At 39.5% G+C, this 14,505-nt stretch overlaps 1 protein-coding gene across 1 annotated transcript in view; it reads right to left on the bottom strand.

The window, feature by feature from the left end:
• Positions 1–14,505, bottom strand: part of DPYD (dihydropyrimidine dehydrogenase) — a 502,649-nt gene that overhangs the window by 118,159 nt on the left and 369,985 nt on the right. The window contains exon 16 of the mRNA XM_077825357.1: positions 13,221–13,304. Within this exon, the coding sequence (XP_077681483.1) occupies positions 13,221–13,304 (84 nt within the window). The remainder of the gene's footprint in view (positions 1–13,220; positions 13,305–14,505) is intronic.

Genomic DNA, 14,505 nt, shown 5'->3' with positions numbered 1-14,505 from the left:
GTTTAGTGGACTGAAGAGTGTCAGAAGGTCTTTAACTATCTTAAAGTGACCCTCATGTCTGACCCTGTGCTAAGGGCCCCAGACTTTGACAAACCATTCCTAGTAACCACAGATGCGACCGAGCGTGGTGTGGGAGCAGTTTTAATGCAGGAAGGACCAAATCAAGCGTTCCATCCTGTCGTGTTTCTTAGCAAGAAGCTGTCTGAGAGGGAAAGCCACTGGTCAATCAATGAAAAGGAATGTTACGCCATTGTCTAAGCTCTGGAAAAGCTACGCCCATATGTTTGTGCCATAAATATAAAGGGAAGGGTAACACCCTTTCTGTATACAGTGTTATAAAATCTCTCCTGGCCAGAGGCAAAACCCTTTCACCTGTAAAGGGTTAAGAAGCTAAGATAACCTCGCTGGCACCTGACCCAAAATGACCAATGAGGGGACAAGATACTTGCAAATCTGGAGTTGGGGGGGGGACGACAAAGGGTTTGTCTGTCTATGTGATGCTTTTGCTGGGAACAGATCAGGAATGGAGCCTTACAACTCCTGTGAAAGTTAGTAAGTAATCTAGCTAGAAATGCGTTAGATTTCCTTTTGTTTAATGCCTGGTAAAATAAGCTGTGCAGGATGGAATGTATATTCCTGTTTTTGTGTCTTTTTGTAACTTAAGGTTCTGCCTAGAGGAATTCTCTATGTTTTGAATCTGATTACCCTGTAAGGTATTTACCATTCTGATTTTACAGAGGTGATTCTTTTACCTTTTCTTTAATTAAGATTCCTCTTTTAAGAACCTGATTTATTTTTCATTGTTCTTAAGATCCAAGGGTTTGGGTCTGTGTTCACCTGTACAAATTGGTGAGGATTCTTATCAAGCCTTCCCCAGTAAAGGGGGTGTAGGGCTTGGGGGGATATTTTAGGGAAAGACATCTCCAAGTTGCCTCTTTCCCTGGTCTTTGTGGACTCTTGGTGGTGGCAGCATAGGGTTCAAGGACAAGGCAAAGTTTGTACCAAGTTTTTAATCTAAGCTGGTAAGAATAAGCTTAGTGGGTCTTTCATGCAGGTCCCCACATCTGTACCCTAGAGTTCAGAGTGGGGAAGGAACCTTGACAGGACCACTGGTATATTGTAGCTACTGTAGTAATTCCTGTGTTCCTAGCAAAAAAGAGAGATCAGAAAAAGCAACAGAAAAAAAATCAGAGTTAATGGAAATTGAAGCATAGCAGGCAAGAAAGACAAAGATGACACAGATGCACAAAAGCATGGAAAGTAGAAGAGGAAAAGTAGTAAAAATAGAAACTGGGAAAACAGAGTAAGAGAAGTAGATAAGGAAATAATGGAACAGGAGAAAAAGTAAGATACATACAGAATATAAGAAAATGAAGATTAAGAATGAGGTTTTCAAAGGTGCACAGATTTTTTGCATGCCCAATTATACTGATACACATAAAATTAATGGGAGTTGGGTGCTCTGAAAATCTCAGCCCACATTGTGCCGCCACAAGGGGTGGACAGGAATGCAACTTGATCTAAAGTACACAGTTTCAGAGCACATACTTCTAAACACTAAGGTCAAAGCAGAAAAGCAGCCCAGGGCTGGCTGGACTCACCCAGATGTGATCCTGCAATGCTTCATAGGTTTTACAGGGAAGAGGTGACTGACAAGGGTGTGTGGGTGGAGTGTAATTCTATTAGAGAAGTGGCAAAAGGAGCACAGAAGTTGTTGGGAACTGTCAGAGAAGGAGGAATGTTGGTAAGGATCAGATAAGAGAGAGTGGAATGGTTTGTTTAGCAGAACAAACTGAATTTTTGGCTTTAGTGAAAATACTACCATTGCAAAAACCTTGTTATTTTAGAAATTGGATTTTGTACCAGTTGCCCTATTGTTTGGACAGCCTTTGGCATTAGTCTATACGATGTCTAAAACTGTTGTCTTGATGAAGATGAATGTCTTCTGAATGGATGTGCTGGCTTACCAGGAGATTTTTTTGCTTTATTTGACCAAGTAAACTGCATAGCAATACAACAGCTGCTTTACTGGGGGAAGTAAATCCATGAGTCAGCATTCAGCAGCTGCAATCTAGATGATTATGCCAAAAGCAAATTGCACATCCCTGGTTGCTGCTCCTCTCACGCAGTAGAACTGACATGACCATTCTAGAGTACCAACTTGTTTGCTAGTCATTTTAGGTGCCGATCTAACTTTTGCCTACACTTTGGAGCAGTCACAAAGAAAGGCATGTGGCACAAATACAGCACTATGCTCATCACTGATAAAAGCAGTGATGAACGCAAATTCCTATTGCACAGAGTAACAAAATGTAATGGAGAGTCTCAGACAGTACCTGAAATGGGGGAACTTGCAGAATAAAGATTCACTTTTCATTCTAAGACACTTCAGTTGAGAACACTAGTGTTTTAACAAGAAACCACCAGTTCTAATCCTTTATACAGTGCCTAATAGTTAAGAAATTACTTCTCTCTAAGTACTTATACAATTTCCATTGCTGGAGTGCTTGGGTACCTCCCAAGACCACACAGTTGAAAACAACAATAATTTCTCTCTCTCTTGTCCTTTCTTCTGTTAGAGAAACGACTTTGACGAGTTTACTTTATAGGTCTGTTTGCGTGAGAGAGGTGTTTTGAACATGATGTGGTTAGTATGACCACAAAACACTGCTGCATTGACTATACAAATTCTCCGCTGATGTAAACTGACACTTCTCCACTGACTTGGGTGGAGGTACACTGATTTTCCCCAAGAGAATATTTGGTCTAGTGTGTGTGTCTTCCTTTAATTCACTGATTAAAGAAAATCAAATGTGGTAAGTGAGAAAGAGAGCACACAAAACCCTGCCTGCCTCCTCCCCTACACTAAGCAAGGAGCAAATGGGTAATACAAGCGAAAAATGAGACAGAAAACTTCTGAAACAATAAGAGAAAATATTCCCACTACTGCTGTGGTACACTCCCATTGTTTTTTGCATAATTTGTTTCAGTAATTGATATAAAAGTGAAGAGATAGAACTAATGCTGCAAGGAGGACTGAATGAACTAAACCAACATATCATTACTGGGTGAAAGAATGCTACACAAGCAGACATATAGTCACATTTTGTTTGGGGGATCATCTATTTAAAATAGTCACATCTCCTTGCTGTAAATTATTTTGCAATGCTGTGCACCTCAATTAAGAAGCAGACTCATCATTTCTATTTCCAAGGGAGGATGGTGTAAATCTAAGGGTGTCACATAGCTAGTTTTCATCTCTGTAGAGTAACCAGTGGCTTTCTTTTTGAAGATTTCTGCACTTTTGCATAAAGCAATGCAGGCTTTAAGCTGCTCAACTGCCCTCCTAATTGTAGGCAGTATACCATAAACACAGCCAAATAGAGTTTAAGTAAAATGAAAATAAATATAAGAAAAGTTTTACAAAAGCAAGCTTCTTTTAGATATGAATTGGATAGTTAAATTACTATTTAAATGGTTCTGAGCTGGAGTTTGGTGCTTACAGTACATTTATGCCAATGGAAATTAATTCCCTTCCCCCCAAAATAAAACCCTATAGCTGAATTTGAAAGATATGCATGCCGTATACGGGCAGATAGTAAGGATTAGTTGCTAGGAAATATTCATAAACAAGAGTTTCATAAACTTTAAAATGTATGGTAATAGCACACTGTTTTTGCTCCTGCATATAATAAACAAACTGTCTCTTTGAAAATAAAATTTAGAAACATACTGTCTACTCACAGAGGTTGACCAAACGTATCTGTTTTCGCTGAACTCTTGAAAAAGTGCACATAGATCTCCTCACCATAATGACTACCTCTTCCCGAGTTACAAGGAAAATATTTGTGCTTTTTTTTGTCTCCTAGTCCTTACATATTTCTAGTATGAACATTGCAAAAACTCTTGGCTAGAAATTTAGTAAAGCAAACTCTTCTGCTCTTTCCCCACTCCTCATTAGGCTAGTGAGAAACATGAAAACTTTTGAAGACCTTGGATGTGAATTGTCACAGACCATCTTGTTAAGTTTTTTAGTAGATGTGACATTAAACATGTTGGATCTGAGGTTCCATCTGAACAACAACAAAAAACCTTCTAAGGGAGAGAACATCAAACCTAACTTATCAGATCAATCAGCTAATGTAACTGTTTGCTTCTCCATCTGAGAATAACTGAAGATAATGCAAGACTTTTCTGGAATAAACATGTAGAGCTTAAAGCTGTGAAATACATGTTTTTTCCATCACAATAATGGTAGCACACCTGTAATGTTCTTTTCAGGAAGGTGATTTAACAAAGAATCTGAAAGAATTCTGGCATGGCTCCCAACATAAAGACTTTTTTTTCTGAAGAGAAACAGCCTGTAGTGAAATCTTATCTGCAATCAGTGATAATACGGGAAAAACAAAGTCTAACTTTAACGAGGTCTTCTGGATTGAAATGTGAGCACTATCACTTTCAGTGCTCAGGTGGGTTTATCATTTGTATTAACTGCTGTCAAATTATAATTACTACAGCACTGAGCTAGGATGAGTGATGAACATGGGAAAAATACTGTAGTTTTAGAAACGACACGCCGTGTACCAGGTGGTCTCTATATTTACTACTATATAAACATTGAAAGGCTACATTACTACTGTTCTGAGGAAGTCAGCACAGTAGCACTACATAATTAACGACGAAGTTTCTGTTGACATTCTTAACAGTATCAATAGGGCCTTACCAAATCCACAGCCATGAAAAATGCGTCACGGACTGTGAAATCTGGTCTTTTCTGTGTTTTTACCCTGTGCTATACAGATTTCACGGGGGAGACCAGTGTTTCTCAAATTAGGGGTCCTGACACAAAAGGGAGCTGCAGGGGGTTGCACGGTTATTTTAGGGGGGGGGGTCGCGGTATTGCCACCCTTACTTCTGCACTGCCTTCAGAGCTGTGACTGGAGAGAGGCAGCTGTTGGCCGGATGCCCAGCTCTGAAAGAGGCGCCCTGCCAGAAGCAGAGTAGAAGTAAGAGTGGCAATACCATACCATGCCACCCTTACTTCTTTGCTGCTGCCTTCAGAGCTGGGTGACTGCAGAGTGGCGGCAGCTGACTGAGGGCCCAGCTCTTCAGGCAGCAGCGCAGAACTAAGGGTGGCAGTACCATATCATGCCATCCTTACTTCTGCACTGCTGCTGCTGGTGGCTCTGCCTTCAGAGCTGGGCTCCTGGCCAGCAGCCGCCGCTCTCCAGCTGCCCAGTTCTGAAGGCAGCGCCGCTGCCAGCAGCAGCGCAAAAGTAAGGGTAGCAGCACTGCAAATCTTCCCCTACAATAACTTTGTGATCACCCCACAATTCCATTTTGGGTCAGGACCCCTACACTTACAAAACCGTGAAATTTCAAATCTAAATAGCTGAAATAATGAAATTTATGATTTTTAAAATCCTATGACCTGAAATTGATTAGAATGGACTGTGAATTTGGTAGGGCCCTAAGTATAAACAGACTCTGATATATTTGTAAATTGTTATAAAAGAAATACGAACTAAAACTTTATTACCATTAGCCAGTGTTAATAAAATGAAATTGAAATTTCATACATGCTTTAAGTAACATATTGGCAGTAATACAGATGCCTCTTAAAATTACCCTCTGACAAACTACACTATTTAGGTGTCAGAATGTCTTTATTAATGGCTTGGAATTAATATCACATAAAAAGCTGAGTGTCATAATGCAGTATAAACAAATGTCCATTTTAGGCCAAACTCCCCTCCTTGTTCTCTGAATAAATCTGGAAATAATTCTTAAAATTTACTGAGGTATAAAACAATAGAGGTGGCAGAGGGTGGGCAATAAACAGGGCAGAGAAAAACGGAACCGGTTCCCAGATTTCTAAACATGTCCCAATTCCCACAAATTGTACAGACTGAAACGAAAAATGTAAGACAGTATGATTATCATTTAAGAAGAAAAACACACCAATCTTTTTCACACTAAACACAGCTAAAATACATATATACTTTCCTAGCATTATCTTTCCATGTAAGCAAGCAACTGCTGTAGTTATCCCAAGGATATTATGCAGTCATGAATGAGACGGGAGGAAGCCCATAGGACAGTCTCTACGTTAAGATGTGGCCCATGCTATGAAGAAAGTCTGAGAACTCCTGATGGATGGAACAAACAGGATAGCTCTACTGTCTCAAGCCCCACCTTGTTGTTTTCCTGGAGAGTATCCCAGCTCCTTTTTAAGATTCACAGTCTCACTTGGCTCAACTGCATCCACTTACTTCCCACCTGGGGGTGCCTCTGAAAACACCTATTGGGATTTAACTCAGAATACTACATGGCACTGTCTGACTTAACATGGTGTACCCCATGGAGTACCACATGGGAAGGTTACATTTTGGATAAGGGACCCCTTTGGTGGATCACTGAAAGATCTGTGGTACCCCCTTTATTCAGTCCTTACTTCAGCAAACCTCATTGGAAGTTAATAAAAATTTGCCTGAGCTAGGTCCAAAATGTTGAGGAAGAATTTCACAATTTTGCTTTGTGTGTGTGTGTGTGTGTGTGTATATATATATGGCTAAAGAACTTAAATTGTGTTCTGGTCTCTCACAGCTGCTGCTCCGAGGCAGTTAAATAAAGAAAAATATATTTAAATGAGAGTAGTAAGAATAAACATTAAAAAAAATCCATATTGTATGGAGAACAGAGAAATGCTATTAATATACAAACATATATGCCTATGTAATGTAATCTTATTGGTTTACAGAGCCAAACTCCTCTGAGGAGTGTCACAAATCCACATGATAGCCAGGTGTGCTCAAATTTTGCATTTGGTTCTCTGATTTTACACTAGTTGAAAGATATGTAAAAACTCATGTAGGCAGACAGCTCCCTACTGACTACACTTCTAAGCAGCTTCACATGCATACATTACTCCAGCCAGCTAAGGTTGGAAGTAACTTATGCTCAAAAAATGAGCTTGAAATCTGTCTATTTCTGTTTCCATGAGAAGCCCTTCAGGGTTCTCTCTGACCAAATGACACCCCCTTAAGAGACTATGGAATGACACATTGAGACAATCCACAAATGCATAACTTGTTCCCAGAATGAGATATGCAGTGCAGATTTGAGGACAGAATTTGGCTAATCAACAAGTCAGATATGGTTATTGCAGATGTTTGTTGTTGCTTTTGACCAAATGCACCTTGTAAAAAAACCTATAAGAGCTGTGACAGACTTGGAACCTTTTATAAATTTTCATCTCTTTTTTTTTAAATCATAATTTTGAGAACTGACCACTGTACATACACACTGTACTAGTCATTAAAAGTAATATAGGCAATGAAGGATATTGATACCATGTTCCAGGAAATAATCTTTTCTAGATACTATATCTGGTGGAACTGTAAACCTGAGAATCAACTGAAGTGTGTCAATAGTCCCACTGAAATTGTTATGACCCCTATTGTATACAAGGTCGAGGGTTTAAAAATAAAACTTTATAGTTAACTTGCCTCTTTGTACTTAGGTTCTGGATTGTTTTAGGTTCAGCTGAAGAGGCAGGGGTAAATTAGAGGGCATCTATTGGATTTGCACCCCCGATAGATAGATAGATAGATAGATAGATAGATAAAAATTACATTAAAGTGGCAAAATCAAGCATTCAAAAGTTAGGAAATGCCAGACAAAGGTGGCAGTGCTAAGCTTTGTTCAGACCCCTTGTGCATATGCACTGTGATAGTCTTTAACGACATGATCCTATACTGTTTTTCTCACAGGATTCCTGCCTGCATTCAAGTCAGGCAGCTTCCTCCTCCATACTGCCTGAGAGTCACCACCCTGCACTTTAAGCAGGGAGGGGTTTGTCTGTCTGGCCGCGAGAAGAGGGCAATGCTTTCTGGCTTACGGGGAGGAGGGGAGATGTAAAATTGCTGGAAAAGCAGTCAGTATGGTGGATGACTCACCACCTAGGAATGAGGGGTTTAAAAAGGTCAGCCAGGGACTGGACCCTCCCTGCATCACTTGGAACAGGCTGGGCAGCACCCCTACTCTCTCCCTATTTAGGTCACCAATATGCTGGGTGTTTACCTATATCTGAAATAAGAAATAAGAAACGATAAAATGGATAAGACTGAGTCCGTCTGGGCAAAAATTACATTGGGGAAGAAAACTATTAGAGCCTCCCCTGGGATAGTGCTTGGGGTGTGCTATAGACAGCCAGGATCTAATTTGGATATGGATAGAGCCCTTTTTAATGTTTTTAATAAAGTAAATACTAATGGAAACTGTGTGATCATGGGAGACTTTAACTTCCCAGATATAGACTGGAGGACGAGTGCTACTAATAATATTAGGGCTCAGATTTTCCTAGATGCGATAGCTGATGGATTCCTTCAGCAACTAGTTGCTGAACCAACTAGAGGGGATGCCATTTTAGATTTGGTTTTCGTGAGTAGTGAGGACCTCATAGAAGAAATGGTTGTAGGGGATAGTCTTGGCTCAAGTGATCATGAGCTAATTCAGTTTAAACTGAACAGAAGGATTAACAAAAATAAATCTGCAACTAGGGTTTTTGATTTCAAAAGGGCTGACTTTCAAAAATTAAGGAAATTAGTTAGGGAAGTGGATTGGACTGAAGAATTTATAGATCTAAAGGTAGAGGAGGCCTGGGATTATTTTAAATCAAAGCTGCAGAAGCTATCGGAAGCCTGCATCCCAAGAAAGGGGAAAAAATTCATAGGCAGGAGTTGTAGACCAAGCTGGATGAGCAAGCATCTCAGAGAGGTGATTAAGAAAAAGCAGAAAGCATACAGGGAGTGGAAGAAGGGAGGGATCAGCAAGGAAAGCTACCTTATTGAGGTCAGAACATGTAGGGATAAAGTGAGACAGGCTAAAAGTCAAGTAGAGTTGGACCTTGCAAAGGGAATTAAAACCAATAGTAAAAGGTTCTATAGTCATATAAATAAGAAGAAAACAAAGAAAGAAGAAGTGGGACCACTAAACACTGAGGATGGAGTGGAGGTCAAGGATAATCTAGGCATAGCCCAATATCTAAACAAATACTTTGCCTCAGTCTTTAATAAGACTAAAGAGGATCTTAGAAATAATGGTAGCATGACAAATGGGAATGAGGATATGGAGGCAGACATTACCATATTTGAGGTAGAAGCGAAACTCAAACAGCTTAATGGGACTAAATCGGGGGGCCCAGATAATCTTCATCCAAGAATATTAAAGGAATTGGCACATGAAATTGCAAGCCCATTAGCAAGAATTTTTAATGAATCTGTAAACTCAGGGGTTGTACCGTATGATTGGAGAATTGCTAACATAGCTCCTATTTTTAAGAAAGGGAAAAAAAGTGATCTGGGTAATTATAGGCCTGTTTGACATCCGTAGTATGCAAGGTCTTGGAAAAAATTTTGAAGGAGAAGGTAGTTAAGGACATTGAAGTCAATCGTAAATGGGACAAAATACAACATGGTTTTACAAAAGGTAGATCGTGCCAAACCAACCTGATCTCCTTCTTTGAGAAATTAACAGATTTTTTAGACAAAGGAAATGCAGTGGATCTAATTTACCTAGATTTCAGTAAGGCATTTGATACTGTGCCACATGGGGAATTATTAGTTAAATTGGATAAGAGGGGGATCAATAGGAAAATTGAAAGGTGGATAAGGAATTGGTTAAAGGGGAGACTACAACGGGTCCTACTGAAAGGTGAACTGTCAGGCTGGAGGGACGTTACCAGTGGAGTTCCTCAGGGATCAGTTTTGGGACCCATCTTATTTAATCTTTTTATTACTGACCTTGGCACAAAAAGTGGGAGTGTGTTAATAAAGTTTGCGGATGATACAAAGCTGGGAGGTATTGCCAATTTAGAGAAGGACCGGGATATCCTACAGGAGGACCTGGATGACCTTGTAAACTGGACTAATAGTAATAGGATGAAATTTAATAGTGAGAAGTGTAAGGTCATGCATTTAGGGATTAATAACAAGAATTTTAGTTATAAGCTAGGGAAGCATCAATTAGAAGTAACGGAGAAGGAAAAGGAGCTTGGAGTATTGGTTGATCATAGGATGACTATGAGCTGCCAATGTGATATGGCCGTGCAAAAAGCTAATGTGGTCTTGGGATGCATCAGGAGAGGTATTTCCAGTAGGGATAAGGAGGTTTTAGTACTGTTATACAAAGCACTGGTGAGACCTCACCTGGAATACTGTGTGTAGTTCTGGTCTCCCATGTTTAAGAAGGATGAATTCAACCTGGAACAGGTACAGAGAAGGGCTACTAGGATGATCCGAGGAATGGAAAACTTGTCTTATGAAAGGAGACTCAAGGAGCTTGGCTTGTTTAGCCTAACTAAAAGAAGGTTGAGGGGAGATATGATTGCTCTCTATAAATATATCAGAGGGATAAATACCAGAGAGGGAGAGGAATTATTTAAGCTCAGTACCAATGTGGACACAAGAACAAATGGATATAAACTGGCCACCAGGAAATTTAGACTAGAAATTAGACAAAGGTTTCTAACCATCAGAGGAGTGAAGTTTTGGAATAGCCTTCCAAGGGAAGCAGTGGGGGCAAAAAAATCTATCTGGCTTTAAGATTAAACTCAATAAGTTTATGGAGGAGATGGTATGATGGGATAACATGGTTTTGGTAATTAAATATTCATGGTAAATAGGCCCAATGGCCTTTGATGGGATATTAGATGGGGTGGGATCCGAGTTACCCAGGAAGGAATTTTCTGCAGTATCTGGCTGATGAAGCTTGCCCATATGCTCAGGGTTTAGCTGATCTCCATATTTGGGGTCAGGAAGGAATTTTCTTCCAGTGCAGATTGGAAGAGGCCCTGGAGGTTTTTCACCTTCCTCTGTAGCATGGGGCACGGGTCACTTGCTGGAGGATTCTCTGCTCCTTGAAGTCTTTAAACTATGATATGAGGACTTCAATATCACAGATATAGGTGTGAGGTTTTTTGCAGGAGTGATGGGTGAAATTCTGTGGCCTGCATTGTGCAGGAGGTCAGACTAGATGATCATAATGGTCCCTTCTGACCTAAATAACTATGAATATCTGCTGTGGGCGAAAAACCCGCAACTTCACCTGGCCATTATGGTGATAATGGAAAAACTCCTTCCCATATTGGCCAGGTGCAGCTGGGTTTTTTTTGCCTTCCTTGCAGCAGGTTCAGGTGGGCTCTGTTCATGCAGAGCATGACGGGTGGTAGGCCATATGACGCAACTCTTTATTTAAGTGAATAGCGGATGTTTAGTGCAGGTACTCCATAAATTAAGACACAAAAGATAAATGGATAAATGGCTTGGAAAAGGAATTAAGGAGAGGTGCTTGGTAATTGAAGGTGTTGGAGGCAGTTGGGGACTACTCTGATTGGTAGGCAGGGAGCCAACCCCCCCATCATTATAGTCCACCGTAACCCCTCCTATGGTGGTGGGGGGGGTCGGTAAGGTCCCGGCAAGGGAATTGCTGGAGGGACCTGGATGAAAAGGGTGGGGGGAGCTGGTGGAAGTCCGCTCCCCCCCACCCCCCCGAATTGCCTGAAATTGGAGGTTCCCGGCAGTGGATCTTCTGGAGAGACATCAACAGAAAGGGGTGGGGGTAGGGGGGGCACTGGAAAAAGCACTCACCCCCCTCCCTCTGGTTAATTGTGGAGTTTTCACCTGCACATTTTATCCACCGGGTTAGTCCCAGACATCTAATAATAAAGTTGTGGCCTGATTAAACCTATATCAATGTCTCCTGTCATTCTTTTGGCATAGCCAGACAACCAGCAGGGGAAGAACTGAGAGCACAGGAGAGACTGTTTCTCGGCTCTTAGTTCTGGTGACCAGTGCTACAGCGGCCTGCAGCAATGATTGCAGGTAAAGTCTGGCTCAGCATGTGTCGTCCTTGGCTGGAGCACACTCTGTTCAGAGGGAATCTTTGGAAAATTTATCTGAGAAACTCTAAGAAGTCCTTACTGCGCATGTGCAAACTGAGATTTTTCAAAGGTTTATAACTTGGCCAAATTTGAGGAGTATTCCCAGAAAACAGCATAGGCACATTTCTAACACAAAACAATCCTCCTTCCCCCACCTCCACCACATTTCAGGCCCTTGCTCCAATGCATGGAGGTAGTAGAGCTTTTCAATGAAAAGGAAATAAGAATTTTTTTAAACAAGGGCAAAACAACATTTTCCCTTAATCTCACTTTCAGCAATGACTGAATCATTTTTGCTGAACATTTCTAAAATAATTCAGCTTGACACAAACACCAGACAAGGAAAATTTCAGCCCAAATGGTTAAATTTTCAGAAAGTTATAAGTAGCCTTGGCAGATATTTTTTAAATAATTTTGATGGATAATATCAATGTTTATGTTTTTAATAATTTTTATCCATTTAAATTTTAAGTTGCAAGAAATTATGCAGCAATCAGACAATAGTTATTTAATGACAGATGTTGAGATTCAAAAAGTTAAAGCTTTATAACTGTTAAGACACAAATTGTCAGCATCACATGTCAAAATATACCAAGTAAATATCCTAAAATCAAACTCTAATAAGTTCTCAAGCAGCATTTTTCTTATTTTGCCTATCCTACATGTCGATTATTGATGGAAACATTTTTTATGTGTTTGGTGAAATTGACATTTACTAACATTTACTGATAAAAATGTAATCCTTCCAAGCCTAATTATTAAGTACTGAAAGCAGGGTTTTATAATGAAATGTGTTGGACAACCCTTCTAGTACTACCAACCCCACCAATAATAAATATAGTTCAAATTCTTTTGCAATTTCCAAAACACAATTAAGGAATGAGGATCATATGCTAAAGAGTGTATAATACTATTTGTGTTGTGTTCCCTGTACCATAAAACCACTTTGAATTTAAACAGTTTGCACTGTGTAGTTCCAGAAGATATGGATCAACATTAATTAATAAGTAAAGACATTGCACTGAAAAATCAGCAAATTCTCTGACTTCTACAAACTATTTGTTTTAATATTGTTTTCTTTCAAATACAAACGTATCTTCATCCTCAATAAAACTAAACACTCTGTGTAATCTCAGCTTCTGTCACTTTCCACTTTTTAAGCACTCTAATATTTAAACAAGGTAGACCTGAAAATCTCAAGCCAGTAATCTTCTCCGTATGCCTTTGCCCCTGAGGTATAACCGCATTGACATAAAAGAGATAGCTATTAAAGTCCTACCTGCCCACAGGCCAGGCCCATGCCTCTCTCCCCCATGCCATGAGGACATGATAAATTTAACTCCAGGGCATCTGCACCGGAAGCCTGTAAGACATGCACATACACATACACAAAATTAATCATAAATTTTATACTCTTACATTCAGGTACTTTTGGAACTTGACACAGATCACTCGTTAAATGTAAGATTCCTTTTCTGTCAACCTTTTTTCTTTTGGTGTTTAATAATAAATAAATATAAGCTAGAGTTGTTTGGAAGTATCTATCAGTCACTTAAGGGGAGAGACCATTATGAAAGGGTTTTGTAGTTTTCTGAGGAAAAATCAGAAATTCAAAGTAAAGATTAAATTTATAAAGAAAAAAAAGTAAATATTTTACTTAAATATAAATATTTAAGGACACTTCAAAACCCATTTTTTTTAGATTGTTTACTCACGTTGAAATGTGATTTTTATTTTTCAAATTTTTAGATTGCTGGGCTCAGAAAAAATGGGTAAGATATTGGAATATTTCTTTATGAGAGTGGGACAAAAATCAGGAATAGCTCTGGTATCATGAAAACCACAACAGCTGTAAGAAATAAGACTTAATAAACCAGATTTTTATATTTGAATCAGACAGAAGATGCATATATACAAAGATGATAGCTAATAGTTTATAGGGTGGCCTTTTACATCAAGTTCAAATAAATTTTTACTTATACAAGTGTATCAGCATAGAAAGCTTACACCTCAAAGGGTTTGGCTTGGCTCAGATAACAAACACTCTAACATTTGGATGCTTTTCTGAATTCTACTGAAGCCTCTTGGTTCTGCAAAATTAGTTGGGAAACTGTGCGATAACAGGTTTCCTTGTAGCATTTCAATACTTCTGCTGCTGTTCCCAGCTGGAACCTGGGATGAGTGGAATGAGAGGATGCATAATAATGGAAGTAAAGTTAATCAAACTTCATATGTTAAAAAACACTGTGTTTAAGTTTGAGATATGCTGAAATTCAGGACGGTGCTCTTATTTTATCGTAACCAGTTTGCCCATCTGTATAACTGACTAAAACTGAAGAGGGACTAAAGGATCCATTATGATTAAATAAGCCATGCCCAGAAGAACTTTATTCAAAACTCAGCAAGAGTTTAGGGAAGTCACAATTCTGTAAAATGAAATCCATTATCTTCAGCTGAAGAAACTATTTATGCAGTTCTCACTCTCAGGAACTCAGAACCTCTGCTCAGGTGCTGATAACAGCAGGAAGACCATCAACAAAACTTCATTTTCTCTTGTTCAATTC

This window comes from Eretmochelys imbricata, chromosome 8 (assembly GCF_965152235.1).
Source record: "Eretmochelys imbricata isolate rEreImb1 chromosome 8, rEreImb1.hap1, whole genome shotgun sequence".
Classification (NCBI taxonomy): domain Eukaryota; kingdom Metazoa; phylum Chordata; order Testudines; family Cheloniidae; genus Eretmochelys; species Eretmochelys imbricata.
This window is presented reverse-complemented; position numbering and strand designations above follow the sequence as displayed.